Source organism: Delphinapterus leucas, unplaced genomic scaffold (assembly GCF_059928025.1).
Source record: "Delphinapterus leucas isolate spDelLeu-1000000601 "Yukka" unplaced genomic scaffold, BTC_Dleu_Yukka2 spDelLeu_asBTCV2_sq25, whole genome shotgun sequence".
In the NCBI taxonomy this organism is placed as follows: Eukaryota; Metazoa; Chordata; class Mammalia; order Artiodactyla; family Monodontidae; genus Delphinapterus; species Delphinapterus leucas.
The window spans coordinates 13,370,900-13,393,905 of NW_028322234.1; the positions used below are offsets into that span (position 1 = coordinate 13,370,900).

Here is a 23,006-nt window from a genome sequence, read left to right on the forward strand (position 1 = left end):
GGGGAACTTTTCTTCCTGTACCTGTGAACATTTTTCCCTGTCACTGAACATAGCTGTCTCATGGTCACAGGGGTTGCGTGGTATTCTGTTGCATGCAGGTTCTGAGTTTACAACAGGTTGTAACTGTTTTTCCATAGTTACAAGCCCGGCTGAGATAAATATCCTGGCACAAATCTTTGCTGACTGGTTATTTCTGTAGGAAGTCTTCCTAGAAATGAACCGCAGAGGGGAGAGAGTGACCCTTACTGCCAACTGGCCCTCCAGGGGTCTGTGGTTCACCCTCTGCTCGGCCCTGCCATCCCCTAGGCCAGGCAGGGTTTCTCACCTCTTAAGTGAAAAATGACATCTGGTCGTGGTGGCAGTTTGCATTTCTAGTAAAGTTCATCTCTTCTGGCTGTTTGTACTCCTCTTTTGTAAAAGGACTCTTGTCCTTTGCCCATCTTCTTTCCTTTGGGGACATTTGCTACTTCTTATTTATTGCCTAATTAATTCACTCATCCCCCCCAAGACCCAGTCTCTCTCCATCAGTGATGTCTTCCCTTGAGCCCCGTGGACCTTTAGAGAAAGGACTCACGTTGCAGAGGAGGGCCTCGTCCACGGGGCACTCACCTTCCTCAGCTGTGCACCCCAGGTCAGTGTGAGGAACACTAAGGGATTAAAACATTACGTCTGGCTGCTCTGGTCCACGAAAGCAAGGCGAAATGCCATGGAATCGTCTCTTAGTCTTAACCCTTGTGTAAAGAGAGAGAAAGATGTTTGGCAATGCAAGAGCACTGGCCCAGGGGTCACCCAGCAGAGCGCCTCTTGTGGAGACAGCCTTGCTTTCTCCAGGGCAGCGGCTCCCGGGTGCCAGCCCTTGACCAGCCGCAGCACCTGGGGACTGGGAGAAATGCCTCTCAGGCCCCAGTCAGACCCACTGAGTCGGCCAGTCTGGGGTGTTTGAACCTTTCTGGAGGGAGGGCAACGCCGGTGCCGGGCATAGTCAGAACCAGAGCTGAGAAGCCGTGCCCTTCCTACGGTGCAGGGAAGTGAGAGCTGGGAGGCGCTGGCCTCATACATCTCTAGATCAGGCCCAGGGTTTATTCATCCTCCGTCCCTCCGCCCTCCACCATATCTCCCATCCTGGGCTCTGGTTGCCCCCACTCCTGACCCTGGCAGGCCTCGCCCTCCTCAAGCCCCAGCAGCCTGTACAGGATCCACGCACTGACCGGGCTTGTGCCTGAGCACCACCCCCCTGCTCCCCCACCAGACCTCAGACCCCCCTCATTCAGGGCTGGTCTTCCATCGCCCCTAAAGCGGGAGGGGGCAGCAGCTGACCTGCCTTCAAGGCACTGACTGCAGCGGGCCCGCTGCCTCTAGGAGGCAGGATCATCTATAAGGGGCTTGGAAGTGTGGATCCTGACGCCTGCCCAACGTCCTGGGTCCTGGGCTGAGGAGGGCCCTGGGGTGCTGCATCGTTACCCCGCGTGGCTTGTGGCCCCTATTAGAGAAACAGTAACTTGGGAAGTGAGGGCCTTCCCCCAGGCACCTGCTCAGATCACAGCCCGTTAAGTGGGGGCTCTTCTGCATAACCACGGGGAGCCCCGCTCCTGTCGTGCACTTCCAGCGACAGTTCTCAACCTGGGCTTTGAGTTGCAATCATTGGGAGCTTTACAAACAACTGAAACTGTCCCCACTCCTGCCTCGCCCACCCCCATTCTGATGTCATTGGTCGGGACTTGGCCTGGGCAGTGATAGTTTTTAGCAGCCACCCTGGTGATTCTAACAAGCGGCTAGAATTGAGAGCAGTTGGTTTATAGTGAAGGAAAGGGTGGAGGTGGGCACTCATAACTGTGTGTTAACGCTTTAGTCACCGGCCTCATCCAGTGGACGAAACCAGGGCCTCCCCTTCATTCCTCACCCGCCTTCCCTCTTGGCGCACACAGCTGCCCACCACAGAAAGTAGAACACTTCAACCCTCCCGGGGACCCACAGCCCCTCTCCTGTGCTGTGTCCCTCCTGTGTATCCAGTTGGTGGTCACTCCTGCCACTTCTGAACCGTTCCCCAAGAGGGAGTGGGGACACCCTGCTTGTAACCCTGGACTTCTTTGGGAAGAACTCAGGTTTGCACCTGCCTTACGACTCCCCCAGGCTTCGGCTAATGAGGCTGTTGCCGAGGGAGCTGCTTCCGGGGGGCTCTGGATACCTGGCCAGGGCTGTGGAGGTGGGGCCCCCGGCTTCTCCCGGTGCTTCCTTCCTCCTCCCCGAGCTGGGCGGCAGGTTTGGGAAAGTGAGGGCAACCGACACTGGGTGGCGCCAGAGCCCAGCAGGCCTTCCCACTCTGGGCGTGGAAGTCGAGGAAAACAGCCTGGACGCTGACAGCTGATCGTAGTCAGATTCTCCCCACCAGCCTGTCCTGTGTGCTGCTGTGACTGTCCTCCTCCTCACCCCGCCAACGCAGTCCCCCGCGGAGCCACACAGAGCGGCCGGCACCAGTGGGACGGCTCCTTGTCACTGCTTTGGTGATGGGTTCCCTAGGATGCTCTTAGTAACACAGTGTTTCTCTTTAAATAAACTTTTTTTTAAAAAGCAACATTTTGTAAATTTGTTCCTTGCAGAAAATGTACAGGTTGGCCAAGGGAGTGTAACAAATAAACCATCAATATAGATTGTAACCATTGATCTCTAACTCCCAGCTTCCCAGAGGCCTTGGCTCTTAGCGTTCTCTCTCGGTCTTCTCTCTGCTCTTGTCCTTTTGAGCCCAGCCGGACATAGTCCTGTTCATCCTCCCCATCTCTCTGTCTCGCTCACTCACTGGCTCTCAGTGGCTCACCCATGTCCCTGTGTTCTCCCACACAGGACACAGCTTGGGCTATGGCTTTGTGAACTACGTGACTGCAAAGGATGCAGAGAGAGCGATAAACACGCTGAACGGCTTGCGGCTCCAGTCAAAAACCATTAAGGTAAGGAGCTGCAATCACCATCTCGTTCATTCCTGGCTGCACAGAGGTCTGTGCTGAGCCCTGGCCTGGGTGAGAGACCCCCCCCCCACCCTTACTTCACCATCACCGTCACCGCACCATTAGCACAGTTGCGCCTTAGAGGCCTGCCGCTTTTCCAGGGCATCTGGGGGGCCTCCTGTCTGCTGAAAAGAGAGGCGTTGCGTGTCAGATGTGTCGGGTGGTGACCGTCCCAGGCCTTGTGCCTCTGGCTCATGTCCTCCTCAGCCTCACCAGCCACGGGAGGGTCCCCTTGAAGGACTTAGGCTGGGACATCCCTCTCCCTGGCCCCGGGTGTCCCTCGTATGTTGGCTCACAGCAGCCTCCTCCGAAGGCCTCCCCACCGGTCTCTTCTACTGGCCAAGGTGCTCCCATCCTCTTGCAGCTCCCGACCTCATGCCGAGCGGGTGTTGGGCCTGCCCTGCCCTCCTGCTCGCGCCCGGTTGTTGCTGTGGCGGTGGCGGCGGCAGCAGCAGCGGCATCGTCCCTCCCGCCTCCTGCCCAGGCTTCCATTCCTGCTCCATCACTGGTGTAATCCTTCTCCCACCAGTCATTCAGCATTCATTTGGCAAATGTTTATGAGTGCCTACTATATGCCACGCGGTGAACAAAACAAATTCCATGCCCTTGTGGGTCTGGGCCTGTGTGTGTGTGCGCGCGTGCATGCGCACAAACGATAAACACAACAGTGAAAGCCAGGTGTGGCAGAGGTAGGCGTCCCAGGGGCGCCGTGTCCTGGGGGGGTGGTTCATGATGACTTGAGGTGACTTGAGGGGAGTGAGGGAGCCATGCAGCACCAGCTCGGAGGGCCTTGGGCAGACCGTCATCAGCGTCATTCCCAGTTCAAGGGCTGTGTGGTGGCTTCCTGGGACAAGTCAGCGAGTCCTCCAGGCCTCAGGGTGGCTTCCCCAACCTTCACGCTCCTCTCAACCTGCCACTGCTAACCACGCCCTCTTTCTCTCAGCCCGGAGCCCCACCTCCTCCCCACCCCAAGTGTCTGTCTTCAGGCTCTGCCTACCCCTGGACCAACCTTGGGTTTTCCCGACCATCGGTCCCTGCCGAGCCCTCCTGTAGAATATGCCTCCTACCCCCGCCCCACGCAGGACCCTGACCCGGCTTCCTGCAGCAGCCTCTCAGCACTCTGCCCACTGCCCCTCACCTGCAGACTGGCAAGTCAGCCCTCATTCCTGAGACACATGCCTGTCAGAGTCACCAGAGTTGTGTCCCTCGACCCGAAGCCACTGGAATGAGATCATCCTGTTGAGCCTTTGCATCTTCCAGTTCCTCCCACCTAGTTCTGAGGGCCGGAAGTCCAAGATCCGGGTGTTGGCAGGTTGCGTGCCTTCGGAGGGCTGTGCGCTGTGAAGGAGGATCTGTTTCGTGCCCCTCTTCCGGCGCCTGGTTGTCACTGAATCTTGGGCAATCCTCGGCTTATAGAAGCATCACCCCAGTCTCTGCCTTCATCTTCACACGGGGTTATCCCTGAGTGCATGTCTGTGTCCAAACTTCCCCTTTTTATAAGGACCTCAGTCATTGATTTGGGGCCATCTTATTCCGCTTTGGCCTCATCTTCACTAATCGCATCTATAATGATCCTGTTTCAAATGAGGTCACATTTTGAGGTACTGAGGGTTAGGACTCCAACATGTGAATTTGTGGGGGAACGTAATTCAAAAATTCCTTGTTCTTCAAAAACCTCTCACAGGAATGTTTCCTAAGAATAGGACAGTAGGGCTTCCCTGGTGGCGCAGTGGTTGAGAGTCCGCCTGCCGACGCAGGGGACACGAGTTCTTGCCCCGGTCCGGGAGGATCTCACATGCCGCGGAGCGGCTAGGCCTGTGGGCCATGGCCGCTGAGCCTGCGTGTCCGGAGCCTGTGCTCCGCAATGGGAGAGGCCACAGCAGTGAGAGGCCCACATACTGAAAAAAAAAAAAAAGAATAGGGCAGTAGACCAGATTGAGGCAAAGGAGCAGGTGGTGCCAGGAGCTTAGAAAAGAGGGGTCTGGGCCTAGTGTCTCAGAGCGGGGCCAGGCACACCTACTGCGTCATCACACACCTGCCGCGAGAGGGTTCTCTAGTGCAGTCTTCTTGCATTCTGATTTGACTCTGAGCTTGACAGTGACTGAAGAGAAAAGGAAAGCTGCAGTGGCCATCAAGGTCCTTGGAGACACCTGTGCTGAAAGGAATTGAAGCGCAGTTGGCTTTGAAAGCATTGCCTCTCTGGGGCTTTATCAGGGGACAATTGTAACTACAGTCAGTGCCAGCCTCTACACCACTCCCACGGTGCTAATTTGGGAATGTTCTTTCCCACAGTGACCTTCACCAAAAGCCAAGGGCAGACCCCAAATGCAACCTGTTCTGGACAGATCTGCAAGGGACGAGACAGGATGGTCCTGGGAGGCAGCTCCCTACTGGCCCAGCCTGATCCTGGGAAAGCACAGACTAGCCTGAGTCCCGGCAGACCTGCCTCCCTCCTTCAGCTGTCCTGCCTGAAATCGGACGCCCCTCGTTGGGGCATTTGATAAAATTGGGACAGCAGACGGTTGGAGTGACCCCCTCTGGCAGGAGTCTGAGTGGGGTGTTCTGTGGGGCTGGTTGACGTAGATCCGGAAAGTGGAGGCCCAGAAGTGGGGCCAGCGTCCTTCCTGGTAGTCAAGGAGCGTGACCACGCCCACCTGGGAGGCCCTGGGGAGGCCCCAGAGGCCAAGGTGGCCTCTTGGGGACAGTGCTGCCTCTGCCCCAGGTCGTGAACAAACCATGGGTGGCCCCAAAGTGTCCCCAGAGTGCCTTAGGCCTGGCTGCAGTGCAGGGAAGCTTTCAGGGAATGTCAGCTTGTGCAGTACTGCTCTGTGGAGGCCACCAGCCCCTGACGGGACCCGGTACCCTGGGGCATCCTTCTGGTCAGCATCACTTCTATTCCACTCTCCTCTGACACTCACCTCCATGAGCCCAGCTCCTTTTCGGGTGGAGTTGGGCTCTGACCACGCCACGCTGTTTCTCCTTCCATCTGCCATCTCTCCCACTAGACTGCATTCTGCTTTGCAGGCAAAGGTGGTGTCTGTCTTCTCCTTTTCTGGAATGTCCCAGGTGCACCTCAAATGTTTGAGAGTCAACGAGCACATGAATGAAGGGGCGGGTGTGTGTATGTGAGTGTGTGGTCTTAGCATGTAGAGGTACACCCTTGCCCTTCCTGGCAGGCCTGAGTGTTGTGGTGAGAACACACCTGTCGTCTTGCCCTTGTGCTGCCCCCTTGGCTGGCAGGGTCCACCCAGCTGTCGCCCCAACCTGGGAGAGCACCAGAGACCCTTTCCTTGCTACCAGCCCCACACGCACGCACCCTTTTATCTAAACCACTGCACAAGCTCCTTTTAGCCTTTCTTCAGCTTTGCAGAACATAAGCCTAAAAAGCATGGGGTCATTTAATATGTGTGTACCCCCCAGCACTCGGGCCCCATCTGGGCTCCCATGGCGAGCTTGCCTGTTGTCAGGTGGGTGTCACGGTCCCAGAGCACCCAGCCCGCTGTCCCCTGGGCTCCTCACAGGCAGGACCAGGTCCCCTTTCCAGCCCTGCTCATTGCCCAGAGAGGCCTGAGGCCACGGTAGGAGCACAGGCAGCCGGGGTTGGCTCCCTGCCCTGCCCCCGAACAGCCATGGACCCTCAGACTCTCGACTGTGAAACAAGGATAATGTCTTGTCATCAGGGTGTGTGAGGGCCCTTGCCTGGCCCATGGGGAGCTGCCAGCACGGGCTGCTGCAGGTGACCTCCTTCCATAGGGTTGGCTTTTTCTCACCTGAAAATTTAACACCCTCCCTCGATGCTTTGGCCACACATCTGCCCTAATGCCAGTGAGTGGTTTTGTTTTCAAGGTGTCGTACGCTCGCCCGAGCTCAGAGGTCATCAAAGATGCCAACTTGTACATCAGCGGGCTTCCGAGGAACATGACCCAGAAGGATGTGGAGGACATGTTCTCTCGGTTCGGGCGGATCATCAACTCCCGGGTCCTCGTGGATCAGACCACAGGTACGGCGGGTGGCCCAGGATACGGCGAGGTTTTCCTCCAGGCACGGGCTGGGTCTCCTAGGGAAGACAGATCGCTGTCATTAGTTATTCCACTAATGAGAACAGAATCAAAATGGGAAGACGCTGGCTTTTGTTTAATGAGGCTGGGGAGGTTAAGTGGCATAAAAGCAGCCCTGACATAAAAGCTTAGACCTGTTATGGTGAAAACACCAAGAGATTCTGGCACTTTCTACAGGCACCCACACGTCCTAGCCTGGACTACGAATGTTGCCGTTCTTACTGCAGGCAGTGGTGTGCTGCGTGAGACAGTCTTTAGCTGAGGTCCAGAGTCCCCACCTTTCATTACCCCAGATCTCCAAGGGTGACTGTTTCTGAGGAGCTCTTCTTCAGTCTTCATGACTTGGGATGCTGCTCCCACCTCGGGTAGCACATTCAAAGCTCAGAGCTCAAAGGCAGTGACTTCCTCTCACAGGCAATCCTGGCCACTTTGCCAGCCCCTCTCAGGTCGTCTCAGTTCAGGACACGAGCAGCTTGGGCGATGGGCTTTGCATAAAGCAGTAAGGCACCGCCAAGCTGAGCCCTGCGTACCCCGGAAGCAGCCCCTCACTGCGGCCACCTGCCCCACTGGGGTCGGGCCGGCCCCGCCCAGCCCTGTGTGTGGCTCCGTCTGGGGAGCAGCGAACTCAGGCCACCCTGCTTTAGGTCCCTTCATCTCTGTTCTCAGCAGGAGTGGGAATTTACTGACCAGCTAGCAAAAAAGATTACTGCTCAGGGAGCTCAGCGAAGCCAGTGGAATTGTCTGCGGTTGGTTTTTATGTTCTTCCAGCACAGAGCGTGTTCACCACCCCCTTGGCTGAGGTAGTCAGACACACACTGGGTGGTCGGGCCAGAGCAGTCGTGGCTCTGAGGTGACCTCCCCCGGGAGGCTGCAGGGCCACACAGAGAGCAGGTGGGCAGGGTATCCTGGCCCATGACAGATGGGGGTGGAGGTGCATGTGTGTTTTCCCACATCCCCCCTAAGCTGTGTGCTCTAGGGCCCACAGTCTTGTCACCTGCACTCCCTTGTCCTGTCCCAGCTGTGGAAGCTCGTTTTGGCATGGGCTGGCCCTACCTGCTGCCCAGGCTGCAGTCCTGGGCTGGGGCCCGGCCTGGAGACGAGTGGACAGCTCGAGTCTCCCAGGGGCCTGAGGAGGAGAAGGGGCTTCTGGACCCCAGGCTCTGCTGGAGGGACATAGACTCCACCCACCCGGCCTCCTCCTTTCTGCCCCTCAGCTCTGGGCTGGGGGATGGGCATGAGGTAAAGATGCCGTGTACTTGGTGTAAACCCCTGTTCTGTGCCAGAAGAGCTTCCGTGGTCCCTAAAGTTCCCCTTGCTTATCTTCAAATGCCAGTTGAGAGAGTGATCCCATCGGCTGGTCAGCACATGTATTTATCCCCAGCCCCACCTGCACAGAAGTGCCTGAGTGGGCCACCTGGAGACCTGGCGGGGGTGACGGTGCTGGCCCGTATTCTGCCTCCGTGGCCCTGCTTTTCCTGATCCTGTATGGACTGCTGTGCCTCTGCTCGTCTCTGTCCAGCCCAGCACCGCTGAGCAGGGCCCAGCTCTCAAGTTGGAGTCCACCCACCTCGAGAACGCACCCCCTGCCACGTAGCTTTTGTCTGCATCCTGAGGGAGGTCTCTCCTGCAGACAGTTCCCTCACCCCTTTGCTGGGACTTTGCCTCCTTTCCCTCTGCAAAGCTGGTGTCTCCTAGAGTTTGGGGGCACCTCAGGGTTGTGCCCTCAGGCCTCCCCACCAGCTTCTGCCACTTAGGCGAGGGGACAGGGTCCCTACCCCACACCTCTGTCTGTGTTCAGGAGCTTTGCGAGAGGGCGGAGGGATGGAAGCCGCGAGGGAGCCCCCGGGGCTCCTCCCTCTCCACAGCCCTCCCCTAGACCGCATGTCGAATTGGAGAGTAGAAAGGTGAGCCCCTGGGACTGTGCGCTCCCCTTCCTTCCCTCTGCTCCGGAGGAGGCCACCATGCAGGGCTCCTCTGCTGGGAACCCATGGAGCCCCAGCGGCTGGGGCAGAGAATAGCGGGGCAAGCACGTTTGTGTGTCAAGTTTCCTTCATATGACGTGCTTTTTAAAGAAACAGAAGCTCTCTTAAAAAACCTTAATCTGCTGAGCTGACAGAACTTTTTCAGAGAATGTCTTTGCTTCTTTATACATTTTAATTGTGAACTTCATAGTTGACTCATCTGGAGATCGTGCCATTTATTGGTCTCTGCTCTTAATCCTAAAAACGCTATAGGAAAAAAAAATCCACAGTCATCTTCAAAAAGTATACATTCATCCAGTCATTGAGTGAGTTTATATTCCCTCACTTTAAGTTAACATTCTTTCTCTTTCTCAGGTTTTCTTCATTTCACTCAGGCAGTTTTCATTTGATAGTCATTTTGCAAAACCAAACAGGGAAACCACACTTGCGCGTACACACTCTGTCTGCTTGATTGCAAGGTCTTTATAAATAGAGTGGAAACGTATCCTGCAGACAGCTTTCTGTAGCAGCCAGCCAACCACAGCTTCCAGTGGGATTTGCCTGCAGTTACATTTCGTTCGGGTTCCCATCTGTCTAAGCTGTCGTTCGTGCCGTTTAAGAGTAAATAAAAACAGTGTATGCCAAGTACATGTTTTCAGGTGTTCCTTCTGAACCGAAATTTTAAAGTGGGCTCAGGCTCTAGAATTTTCCTGGCACTCGTGTGAATTGCTGGGTCTGATCTCACAAATTCAGTGAGCATCTCTGGCTGTGTCAATTTTAAATTTATACTTAAATAGTGATGGAACCAATGCAGGGGCAGCCCTGAGGCCATGAGGAGCCGCTGTGCTGGGGGCGCCCAAGAAGGGAGAGTTTCCCAGTTGGAGAGTTGGGGTGTGTGCTTTAGGACGTGGCGGAGGGCATCCACAGGACGCTCCTGTTGTAAAGAAAGAGCCCCTGCCCGAGGGCCCCTGACTACTGTCTGCTTGTTCACAGGGGGCCCACGGTGTTGCATCCAAGTGAGGACAGAGCTTGGGATTATAGGCCCCAAGGGGACGACCGCGCCTTGCAGTGACACTTGTCATCTCCGCACCAGCCTGGTGTGCCCGAATCTCCCAGGCCCCTCCGCGGCCTTGGGGCCAGCTGGGGATACCCACGCCTTGTTGCCCATCGTGGGGACGATGGGTGGGACCCTGCGGGAGATGACGAGGAAAGGTGCCGGGATGTGGGAGCTGACTGGGGGACGTTCCTCACGCTCACTTAGCCGGTGGCCCGAGGCCCTGGGCTCTTCTGCTCTGATGGTCGTCACTCACCACATGCTAAAGGCCTTTGTCTAGAGGAGAAATTGTGTCTTACGGCTGTCTGCCTCAGCCTCCCCTACCAGGGCACACTGTGCCTCCAGCCCAGGCCCGTCACCCCCAGGCTGGCCCTCGGCCGTCACCAGTACACTTCGACCTTCACACTTGACCCCTGTTTCTTCTCCCCAGGAGAAGGAGCCAGTTTTCTTCCACGGCTCCACATTCCCTCACCTCAGCCCCACTCCATTCCTCGAGTTCTTCAAGGGACGAGGGCCCCCATCATGGGGCTAGAGGGTGACTGAGCCCCTCCCATCTGGTTTGTTCAGGCCCCACACTTGTGCCAGACTACGCTGACCCTGCCTTCAGCAGTTGGGCCTGGGACTCAGGTAGCCTGGTCCCGGGCCATGTCCTTGCTCTGTCGAGGGTGGGGTTACAGCAGGCCCAGGACTTGCCTTTGGTGGCTCAGTCCACGTGGCAAGAGAAGGTGTTCTCCCAAGGCAGCTTGAGGCGGCGATGAACGGGCGCAAGACGGGGACTCTTCAGCTGCTGGGGAGTCTGTGGGTGGGTGTGGCAGCACCATTGTCGGCAGTTTTCTGGGAAAAGAATGCATGGCCTCACCTGATTCTGAGGGCAATTTGCGGCCCACAGGAGGTCCCAGGACCTTACAGTGGAATATCCAAGAGGTGAGTGAGGTGTTGGTGGCAGGAAAGAGTCATCAGGGTTCAGCTTGGTTACTAGGATCCCACGCCCTTGAGGGATGCAGGAGGCTGAGCCAGGCACCGAGCAAACAGGGATTCGGTCAGGCCAGCCCAGGAGGCAACATGCTGCAAAGGCCCAGCTGGGGTATGTGGCCAGATGGCCGGGAAGGCCATGGGAGGGAGCTCCCGGAGCCCAGGGACAATTCCTTGTCACCCACCTACCCCTCAGCACACCGTGCACCCACACTGCAGTGGGCACCTGGCATTGCAATGGTGATGGAGGACATAATCTCTTCTAATGTGGCTTCTTTTAAGAAAGAGGTCTGGGGTGTCTTATTTGAGACTCCTTTCACTGAAGTATCTTTTGGCACTGAGGCTGTGGAGTCGTTGCTTCAACTCAGAAGAAAGTCTGCAACCTTAATCTTTTATTAGTTGTTGTTTGTTTTTTTTAATTTGTTCATGTTTCCATATTTAGGTTTAATTTTTGTTTATCTCATTAACCAAGCATCCAGTTTTGAACCACAGTAGCCTGACTGACTTGACTTTTGCTTTTCAGTTTTAAAAATCCTTGCAGTTTTTCCCCTAACTCCATTTTTGTTGGTTTGTTAAAAAGGTTTGTCCAGAGGGGTTGCGTTTATCCGGTTTGACAAACGGTCGGAAGCAGAAGAGGCAATTACCAGTTTCAATGGTCATAAACCCCCAGGTTCCTCCGAGCCCATTACAGTGAAGTTTGCAGCCAATCCCAACCAGAACAAAAACGTGGCGCTGCTCTCCCAGCTGTACCACTCGCCAGCTAGGCGGTTCGGAGGCCCCGTTCATCACCAGGCGCAGAGATTCAGGTGGGTCAGGAGGACGCGCTCTTCCCACCACGGCCACTCGGGCCCCTTCTGGCTGCGCGGAGCCCTGCTGGTTGGGTGACTATGTGCAGTGGAAACCTCTGGGCTGATCACATCAGAAAGTCACGCTCACGGCCATTTCATGTCTCCATGTCCCCCACCTGCATCAGAAAGGTATCTGTATGGAAGCTGTTTATTTCCATCCAAGTGTTGCCTTTAACTAGAATGAAAAAGGTAGTGCAGCTCGAACCAGCTCCCAGGAGGGTGAGTGCATAGCGCTGCAGCCCGCAGTTTCCAGTGATATGTGAGTAGACCCATGAGTTTAAAAGATCATCCCGTATCTGGGAGAGAAAAGATGCAGCTTTAGGGGTGCTTAGGCAAGAGCCGTTCTTCCAGAGTTTTAAACAGGTTTTAGACATTTGATCAGCAGCCCTAAGGCAAACCTTTCTCATACACCTACCTTGTGGAGTCATTTGGTGTCAAAATATTATTATATGCCTTCTGTTTAAAAGCCGCATCCTAGAGGTGAACTGTTTTCCCACCTTCCTTAGTCTTTCCATATAAAATGATTCTAGTCGCCAGGATCTAGCAGAACAGAGACAAGTAGAGTCAGTAACTTGGACTCAAATCAGGTGTGTTACTGCCTCACGAACAGCTGAGATCCCACTTCTCCCAGTTTTGAGAAGTGGCATGAGGGCTAATCTCAGGTATGTTAAGGATTTCTCTCTGCGACTTTTCGGGGTTCCCGTCTTTGTTTTAAGCAGTGAGGTTGGGTAACACCCCGCTCATTTCCACAGATGCTGTTTTTCAAGGTCTTATTTTCACAGTCCAGTAATCCAGTGTTCTCAACTCAGCTCAGGTTCCAAAGCTGGCCTTCCTTCGTTGGCTCTTCTTTAAAGGCAAAGCAGGGGAAGCGTCTTTGGACAGAAGTGAGCTAAATCCAGTTTTGAACGTCAGCACGGTCGGCCTCACTGGTGGTCGGGTGGGATGTATAGATAGCCAAGTTCAGTGAGTTACCCAGGAACTCTGGAAAACCAGGAAGCTTGGAGGAGAAGAGAAAGGAGAAATGGGAGGTGCAGAAGGGGCCAGGCAGGAGAGGGACCGTGACCTCCAGAGATGGACGGAAGGAAGGGGCGGGCGGGAAGGTTCGCCACCAGAAGACCGACTAAGATAAGAAGGAGAAGAAAGAAGACCCAGAAGAGGAGAGGGTTTGCAGTCCGTTCTTATCACGTTGGGAAAAGTCCCCAAGTCAATGAAGAGTCAGTTCTCCTCTTGTACCATCAGAGGAAAGAATGGGGTGGGTTTCATGACAGTTGAGATGAAACAGATCAGCTCCAACTAGCAGGAGAAAACTCACAAGAATGAATAAGAATGAGAATCATGTCAATAAAAGACAGTAAAATATTACCTCCGATTATTTTCAGTATAACATCTATCTCAGGAATTAGTTAACTGTGATAACGGGTCCGCCGTGTCCTACAAAACTTGGAGAAAAGGAGGTCCTTCTAAAAGTCAGAATGTCTTTCCATTTCTCACTGAGAAGCAGCTCATACAGATGCTTGGGTGCCTTTCCCACCCCCATTTCAGTGATACTGTGGTCTCACCACTAACAAGCCTCCCGAGTCATCTAACCAATTCAGACGTTTGGTACGGGCTGTTTAAAATTATTCTCGCAAATTCAAAACCATGGCCCACAGTGTGCCTTGATTCTTCTGCACCTGCACCAGCGATCACCGTTGTGTCAGTGGTCTGCACCTCGAGGGCTGGCCACTCTTCTCCCACGTGTGCTGAGTGCGTGAATCTGTTTAGTGACACTTGAAGGCACCCCCACTCACCCCTGGATCAGACCCACAACTCGAACCTGATTTTATTTTGGAGTAGGTAATACTTCGCCAGTTGCATTGTGTGGCTTCAGAGATGCTGTATCGTGCTCAAGTATTCTTAAATTGATCCTCCAACAGTTACTTTTGAGCTTGTGAAACATCTCAAGGGCCACGTGGCTTCAGTAACAATCTTGTCATCTTCCTTAATCCTTATTGCCCACGACCTGTAGAAGGCTTATTTTTGATGTGACTAAAAGTGGTGCTTTAGAAAGGGGCTCCACATTTTTGGTAAAGCTTGGTGGACTTACAGTTCACAGCCCTGGCCCTTCTGGGCTGTTAAGAGCCAGCAGCGGAAGGGTGTCCGGAGCTGTGCCCTGCCGGCAGTGGCCCTTCACGGGAGTGTGCTATATGTAGGCACCGCTCGGACGTGAACCCTCGGAGAGTGAGGGTGCCGATGTGGGTGGGGATGGGTTATAAAATTCAGAGAAAGAAAAGAAAAAAATTCAGCCCTCTCCCCGCCCCCACCATACCCCCGCAAACACACATACAGACACAGACACAGGATGAGGAATGGTTTCCTCCAGGGAGAGCTGGGGGTGTAACAGCACCTCGGAGGATGTGGAGAAGCTTCCATCACTTAAAATGTGGGAAGTACGGGTGTGACTAAACAGGACCACCCTACCAAGGTGGGAGGGGTGGAGGGAGCGGCTGGTCAGAGGCCACTAGAGGCCATTGCTCTGAGGCCTGACCCCCTGCAGGCAGCAAACGTCTCTCCTCATAGAGTCGACTCCCTACAGAGCAGGGAGCCCGTGCCCTCCCTCTGCCCGCATATTGAGTTCCTCTCAGTTGAAAAGTCCTGATTTTGACTGAGTGGGGTGTGTCAGCCCGAGCGCCTCACGTGGGCTGCGTGCAGCTCGCTGGCCCGCACTGACCTTGACCTGAATGCTGTGCTCTCTGTTTGCTAGGTTCTCCCCTATGGGTGTAGATCACATGAGTGGGCTTTCTGGTGTCAATGTCCCAGGCAACGCTTCTTCGGGCTGGTGCATCTTCATCTACAACCTTGGTCAAGATGCCGATGAGGGAATCCTCTGGCAGATGTTTGGCCCCTTTGGTGCAGTTACCAATGTGAAAGTGATTCGCGACTTCAACACCAACAAGTGCAAAGGCTTTGGTTTTGTGACCATGACAAACTATGAAGAAGCCGCGATGGCCATAGCAAGTCTGAACGGCTACCGCCTGGGGGACAAAATCTTACAGGTTTCCTTCAAAACCAACAAGTCCCACAAATAACTCGCTCATGCTTTTTTTTGTACGGAATAGATAATTAAGAGTGAAGAAGTTGAAACTTTTTTGTTAGTGTACAACTCATTTTGCGCCAATTTTCACAAGTGTTTGTCTTAGTCTAAATGAGAAGTGAAAAGGTTTTTATACTCTGGGATGCAACCGACATGTTCAAATGTTTGAAATCCCACAATGTTAGACCAATTTTAAGTTTCTTAAGTTATTTCCTTTAAAATATATATTAAACAGAAATCTAAGTAGACTGCATTGACTAACCAGTCCTTCGGGATGGTGGTGAAACTGAAGCATGCTTTAACTTCTGAGACTGTCTAACACGCGTTTCATTCGATGTCTCCACAAACTGGATAGAAACAAACAAACAAAAAGAAATGACCTTTTAGTTTTAGTTTTTAAACTAAAGATGTTAGACAGATGCCTTGTGTGCGTTTCTCAACCGCTTCAACATTTTAAGCGATTTCTGCTTTGGTTGACAGGAAATTGCTTTCCCAAGCAGGTCCCATTGCCACCTCCTGCTCACTCAGCCGATTGGCCCCGGCAGTGGCAGCGGGCCCGTCTGCCGTGGGCCGCAAGCGGGGAGGGGGGCCACACACCAGGCCGGGCCAGGCTCTGCCGAGGACACGAGTGGGTTTCCTAAGCCCAGGCGCCAATGGGAACGGACCAAAGAGTTTCAGGGAAACTCCAGTATATTCCAGAGTCAGATCTCAGCTCCAGGCACGCCTGAAGACGTGTTGCTCCTCTGACATCCCGATTCCTGTCCACACATTGCATGCATGGTGCCTCCACACATCAGATACTGTTGTTCACAATCATCTCTCCAGTTTTCAAGAGCATTGAACATGGCCCCAGTGCGTAAAATAGCTCTATTTTTTAATGACACAGAAACATTTGAGCATTGTATTTCTCGCATCCCTTCTCGTGAGCGCTAGGCTTTTTTCTATTTTAGTCGGATTTTGTTTTGAAACTTTGCTTTCCTATGAACGCTCAGCAGAAAAGTACTTACTTCCTGCCAGTTACCTATTAACAAAAAAAAAAAAAGAAAAAAGAAAAAAAAGAAAAAAAACCCTTTGATTTGTAGTTTTAAAGATTAACCTTCAAAGTTCTCTTCATAACTGCCTTGACATTTTGGGTTGTTCTGTTCTGTTAATTTTCTTTTGCTTTTTTGTGTTTTTCGTTTGTTTTTACTTTTGCATTTAAGACCATTAAATTTGATTTTGTTTTGCTCGAATTTTGTTTTGTTTTTTATTTTACCTTTTCTTTCTTTTTGGCTAGGTAAGGTACAGACAGCCCAGCATTCAGGGAGGATTTATAAGATCTTAAGAAACAAACATACTTGCCTCAAGACAAAGCATTTACAAATCTGTGACGTTAGGATTGTGCCATCACAGATGGTGTTTTTTTTAAATGGGGAGCCGGCAGGGAGAGTCTAAGAGAGGGCCTGAGAAGTAAATAGGCAGGGCCCGATCTCCGGGCAACTCCTCAGGAGCGTGATCTGATTTTTATAAATAACCAGTGTGCAAGAGAATCAAAAACACAATAACTTAGTACCAGCAGTTTTTAACCTTGACACGAGACTAAAACATGTAACAATAAGCTGCTTTTTAGTTATTGATGTCATGAAATTGTGACATTATTTATTTATCTATCTATCTATCTATCTATTTATTTAAGTGGAAGACATTGGGCAGTAGGCACAGCGTTCTCCAGAGCGGGTCTGTGTTCTGAGCAACCCCTGGACTGTTTGAGGCTGCCCCCCCCCCCCGCACTGCTTCCCTCATACTTCACTGAGGGGCTGCCAGCTGCTTGCGTGATCCTCCTGAATTTCCCATGTTGCCCTCTTCTTCTCCCACAAAGGGCCAAGTTCATACGTTGAAGCCTTGTCTTATAAGTTGGCCAAGTGCCATGGAGGGCCTCCTCTCTGCAGCAGAATTTTCCAGATTCTAAGTCAAAGCTAGCTTGCGTGCCTCTTCCTGGAACCAAGGCCCGTTTGCCCAGATTTGATGCAAAGAGGGTCCCCGCTGCGTGTGCCCCAGAGCGCTCTGCACCCCAGGACTGGGATGTTTTCCTGGAAAAATATGCCGTGTAGGTTGTGCTAGCCTCGGGCCAACATCTCAGTGAAGATGAGCTTCCCAGTCCTGAGAGTGACCCTTGAGTCTCCTCGCTGACACACCATCCTACCAGCCTGCACTAGTGTTCCATTTCCTACGAGAATTCTGTCAGAGGCCTAAACTGCGAAGTGACGGGCTCACAGCCAGCACCGCAGCTGATTTCCTCCCCTCTTATTTTACTGGAACCACACTGATTATCCTGGTGCTGGCACAGACGAACAGGAAACGTGAAGCGCATACGGACCTTTGAGAGTTGCCTGAAGTTTCTCAGTAAAATTCTCGTTTTACGTGGTCCCCACTCTTTGAACATCCTTCTGGCTGAAAACCCCAATGTGCTTCTTCGGAAGTTTTAATCTGTGAGCGTGCGGGAGGATTTTGCCTTTGACATGTTTTACTCCTGAAAAGTAATTGTCACTCCCATGGAAGTGCCAGACGCTGGCCCTGTGTCCAAAAAGTTCATTACATCTTCTCTCTAGGCCTGTTTGCAAAAGGAAGATGCCATTTTTTTAAAAGTTACAATCCAAAAGAAACTGTGTTAAAAAAAACGTTGTGTTTTTTTTTTTTACATAGATCAATCTTATTTGTATTTCGTAAAATGAGTGCTCTCCTTTTATTTGGGAATTTTGATGAAAAAGTTAAGAGTAGATGATGTTAATTTATTGAAACTTTGGTTTGGTACATAAATACCAAAGAATTCTCTTTTGATTGAATCGATTGAATTCTCTTTTGGCCTATGTAACTTCCCCTCAGAGTTGTTCACTAAGCAGCTCCAGATTTGTGAACCTGGTTCCAGTTGAGTTATCCATTGTTTATTACCCCGTGGCGCTGCCTTTCTTTTTAGCTTTTCGATGTGATATGGCAAGCTGTGGTTTTCTGCACTGGCTGTGCCTCTGATCACGCGTCCTGTGACTGTGATCCCCCAGCCACCACGGCCACCCTCTTGCCAGAATAACGGAGGAACTGGGCTCAGCCCGTGGGCAGGTGGCGCCGGGTGGGTTTCACCTTCTTTGTCCCCCAAAAGGTGAGTCTTTCCCTTGCCAAGGGCAGCTGCCTTAACCTCCGAGAGTCTGCACTTGGTGTTAGTGCTGGAAACCCAGGGTCTGAACCGCGCTGCTTAGGGAGTCGGTCCTTCAGGAGCTGGCAGCTCTAGGGGAGCCCTGCCGGGTCAGGCAGACAGATGAATCCCAAGACACTCACTGGCAATAACTTATCGCTGGTTTGCCTCCAGACTAGGGCCATGGACTGACCCCAGTCGCTGTTGGCCTTGAAAATCAGAGTTCACGTCTCCCAGCTGCCCCATTTCCCATCCGATTCAGCCTGACCGGACTTCTCTGTGCTTTCCGCACCCATCCTGGGTTGGATCGCAGAGAGTGAGAATAAGCTGCTGGGGGCCTCTCTTCCCCATAACCCCCAAACCCTCCATCTGGAATCCTTCCCATCTTCCCAGGACCCGTGGTACCTCCTGGGCCCTGAGGCAGCTCCTCAGGAAAACACCTGCTGCTCATCAGATTCCCAGGCCCGGCCCCCACCCGAAGCCCCACGTGCTTTCCGTTGAGCGGCATCGAGAATGGACAGTCCTACAGTAGCTAGCGGTAGGGCCCCCGGCAGGGTTCACATTTCCACACCTTTTGATTGGACTCTGACTTCTAATGATTGTATTTTTCCACAACCTTTTGGTGACAGAGTTCAGTTTTCCGCTTGGTAGTTTAAATAAGTAAATAAATGACTCCTTGTAAGTCCCCGTGAGGACCGAAGATAGGCTGACCGGTGGTTTGCTGCGACTCGGTAGGACTGTTTCACTTCCACCAGGGGAGAAGGCTTGTCTGTTGGTTGGGGCCACCTCTTTACCATGTAACGTTCTGTTTACAGTGATTTGCTCTGGGGGGCACTTTCCCAGCTGGTTCCCATGTTGTACAGTAGATGGGTAGACCTTTTGTATATTAGTGTGTTTTAAGTTATTGATTTGTTTTATATAAAATAATTTATTTTTCAGGTACCATTTTTCATTTTAACTTTGTTTTTACATGGGTTTGTTTTCAATAAAGTATGACACTGCTGTCCAAAAGTCAACAATAAAATGAATCCCATTGTGTTCTTTGGAGGATGCTTATGTAACTAGCCTTTTTTTTTTTTTTTTGCCTTTTTTTTTTTTCTGCCTTTTTTTTTTTTTTGCTTTTCAGAAGAAAAAAAAAGTCCTCAGTTTTCCATCTCCCCGAGTTTGCCTTTTTATCCTTGTGAATAAATGTTCTTTAGTGTTTTAGGAGGAAAAAGCAAACCTAGATTTTGATAATCCAGAAGATTTCAGATTAATAAAGAAGCTTTGAAAGAAGACCATTTTTCAAAATTTTAGTGAAGTGTGAATATTTTTTGTCAATGGCTTTCTCAAAGAGAATGAAACTTTTGCACCATTTTCAGAGTTTTTATAGAGATGCCAAATTGATATATTTACATGTAATGGAAACATGAAAAAGTTTTATTAAACAATTGTTCATAGCTGTGTAGACATTTTAATTCAGTTTCCAAAGCTCTCAAAAGTGTATTTTTGGAGTACGGAGTGATAACGGTTTGGGGCGTTACGGTTCCAAACGACTCGATTGTCCGAATACTTAGTTCTTTTCACAGGTATCAGGTTTGTGTTAAACGCTGTATGTTAACTATGACTGGACCTCTGTGATATTTTGGTAATAAATGAAGTGGGATCGTTGAGACACGGTGGTGTAGGGGTGATGGTGTGTGACTCGTAAGCAGCCATCGCCGAGTGACGCGCCAGCCAGGGCCACAGGTGACTTGCTCCTTCCTAGGTGAGCGTGGGCTGCCCCTTGCCAGGCTCTGTGCCAGGCCGTGGCCTTGACCCATGTGGGGAAGGAGGGAGCCCTCAGACAGCCCAGCCTGGAGGACGGAGAGGAAGGCACCAGGACACGCCCTGTGACTGGCTCCCCCACCTCCCTCTGCCCCTGCCCAGATGCTGGCCTCCCCCCTGGACGCACTTACAAATCAGCCCCCTCCCCCTGGAGACCCAGGGACCCCTCTTCTCCAGCTTCAAAGGTTCATGGGCCTCCTGTCTTGTCCCTGAGTGTTGCCTGTCTGTCTGCTCCCCACACCTGAGCCCCTGGCCATTCCAAATGTCTTCTGACACTAATCTCCTCGGGTGACGGAAGGTGAGTTCGAACTCACCAAGAGGCAGGACGGAGCGTAAGAGTCTTAGGGTCGGAGTTTTAGGTTCGAATCGTGACTCTGCCGCCTCCCCAGTGTGCACCGCAGGCAAGCCCCTGACTCTCTCCGAGCCTCAGTCTCCCCGGCTGTGAAATGGGGTCCATAACGCCCAGCCCATAGGATTCTTGTGGAAAGGAAAACAGATCAAGTAGGTACCACACCACAGCCACTCTGAAGCCAAGACGCATCCAAGGAGAGAGGCTAGGGTTGGCAGAGAGAGCAGGAACCCCCCCTGGCTCCCCGGCACCCAGTGGGCTCAGCTAAACCCGCGGACGTGCTTCCCCAGCGGCACTACAGGGCCTCTCCTGAAGTCACTGGATTTTCTTTCTCCTCTGTGTGTGTGTCTTGTGGTTCTGCGTTGAGGTCCCTCAGAATACCCAGCCCGAGTCCCTGGCAGAGGGGCAGGCGGGCACCACCTGGGGAAGGCGGCTGGGCTCCAGCTGGAGGTGGCTCCAGGGGTGTCCTGGGACCTCCAGGCAGCTCCGCAGGCGCCGTCTACACCTACTGCACTGAGGAGAAGGGGTCTGGGCGTCAGCCCTTGCCTGCGCATCACAGACCAGAGTGTGCGTCCCCCTCCCCCAGGGGCCTTGTTCAAAAGCAGATCCGGATTCAGCAGTTCTGGGCTGAGCCCGAGACTCTGCACTGCTAACCTAACCAACTCCCAAGTGATGCCGATGCCCCAGGGACCCCCTCTGAGAAGCCAGTGGTGTAAGTGGGGGTGTGCTGTCACAAAGCCTTGCCGCCCCCAGCTCCACGTCTGGTGCGCAGGACAGCTTCCGACTCCCCCCACCCCAGGATTCAGAGCTGAGAGGCTGAGTCCACGTGCGAGGTGGGGGGCTCTTGCCGCCAGCCTGCCCGGGGTGGGGGGGTGGGGTGCCGTCTTCATGGTTCCGTGCAAGGTTAAGACTCTGAGGGCTTAATGCCTGCATCCCTTTGCTTTGGGTCTTTTTTTTTTTTTTAAGATATATTTTTAAAAAATATTTATTTATTTGGTTGTGTTGGGTCTTAGTTGCGGCACTCACATGGGATCTAGTTCCCTGACCAGGGATCAAACCCGGGCCCCCTGCATTGGGAGCGCAGAGTCTTAGCCACTGCACCACCAGGGAAGTCCCTGTCTTTTGGGTCTTTTTGTTTGTTTCACCTCAGTACTTTCCTAGCACAATTGCAAAGGATTTCCTAAAGAGAAGGGAGAAAATCATAGACACTGGTGTTGTCCCTGAGAACCATGGTTTCTGTTTAGTGACAGGAAGGACCGTTCTGCTGTGAGAGTGTTTTTTACTGTGGAGTCGGGGGCGCTAGGGACAGCACAGTGGATCTTACCCTCTGCCCCTGGCCTGGAGCCCACTCAGAGCAGGACAGATGGTGGTGACGTGGGCCTGCAAGCCTGGACAAGTGGCAGCCCCGGGCTCTGGGAAGCCGCCTGGAAGTCCCGCAGCAAACTTCAAGCTGGCCAGGGAGCATTTCTCCCCAGGGGGACGCCTTGCTTTGCCCACCCAGGGGTCCAAAAGAACAGACCGAAGACCCCCATCCCACGTGTGGGTGTGCCGAGTGCCGGGGCGTGTGAGGCCCTCCGGGGCGTGGCATCCGAGCGGGAGCAAGTTCCGAGGAGCCAGGAGGTGGTGGTGAGAGGTGATCGCTATTAGCTACTAGCGTGCTGTGCACCTTACAGAGCACTTCACTGAACTGTGGGCGAGGTCTTAGTATTGCCCACGTACTCATTTAAAGGTGATGCCCTGAAGCTTAGCCAGTTGGAAAAACAGACACCGTTTGGTGCTGGTGATTTTTGTTTTTTTCACTGGTTTGATACAGAGCATCCTGGGTTTGGACCTGCCCCTTAGCTCTGTGCCTCTGAATGTGTCCATTTTGGGGTTCAGTCAGGGATGGGAAGTTGGGGGTTTGGACGGGGCAGGGCTCCTCCCACAGGTGAGACATTATGCCTGTGTGTAACTGCACAGGGGTGGGGAGAGGCTCAGGTGCCCGTGGGCACGTGCCAGGGGCCTGGACCCAACCGCCAGCTCTCCCGGGGGTCTTTCAGTCACCCCAGAGCAAGCGAGGGAGAGAATTTCTCTTGAGCCCCTGCATCGTGAGCGCACAGCCAGCTACGCCCCCCCCCCCCCCGCCTGGACCTCCAGGGACAGTGTCCTCTGAGAGCCTGAGGGCTTCTAAACTCCACCAAACTGGGACAGAATTTGCAGGGACCTCTGGTTCAGAAAGTACCAAGAATTTCAAGTCGGTGACCACAGAGCGTTAAACCAAGCGTGGGGCATGGGGCCCTCTGAGCTTGGGGTCTTGTGGAAGCATGGGTCCCACTCCCACGGCCTGCCACCCTCTCTGTTCAGGAGGTTTCTGGTTTTCTTTGGGCTTCCTGGAGACTGTGGAGTCTCAAAACCCACCTTCCCGGGACTTCCCTGGTGGTCCAGTGGGTAAGACTCCGTGCTCTCAGTGCAGGGGGCCTGGGTTTGATCCCTGGTTGGGGAACTAGATCCCGCATGCATGCCTGCAACTAAGAGCCCGCATGCCGGGCTTCCCTGGTGGCTCAGTGGTTAAGAATCTGCCTGCCAACACAGGGGACCGAGTTTGAGCCCTGGTCCAGGAAGATCCCTCATGCCACGGAGCAACTAAGCCTGTGCGCCGCAACTACCGAGCCTGCACTCTAGAGCTCACGAGCCACAACTACTGAAGCCCGCGCGCCTAGAGCCCGTGCTCTGCAACAAGA

The 23,006-nt window shown here is 53.1% G+C and overlaps 1 protein-coding gene across 1 annotated transcript in view; it reads left to right on the top strand.

Annotated features, from left to right (window-relative positions):
• The window catches only part of ELAVL1 (ELAV like RNA binding protein 1), a 34,936-nt gene extending 18,739 nt beyond the window's left edge, over positions 1-16,197 (top strand). Inside the window, exons 3-6 of the mRNA XM_022557095.2 lie at positions 2,839-2,942; positions 6,846-6,999; positions 11,625-11,850; positions 14,636-16,197. Of these exons, the coding sequence (XP_022412803.1) occupies positions 2,839-2,942; positions 6,846-6,999; positions 11,625-11,850; positions 14,636-14,960 (809 nt within the window). The 3' untranslated portion in view covers positions 14,961-16,197. The remainder of the gene's footprint in view (positions 1-2,838; positions 2,943-6,845; positions 7,000-11,624; positions 11,851-14,635) is intronic.
• Positions 16,198-23,006: the final 6,809 nt, after the last annotated feature.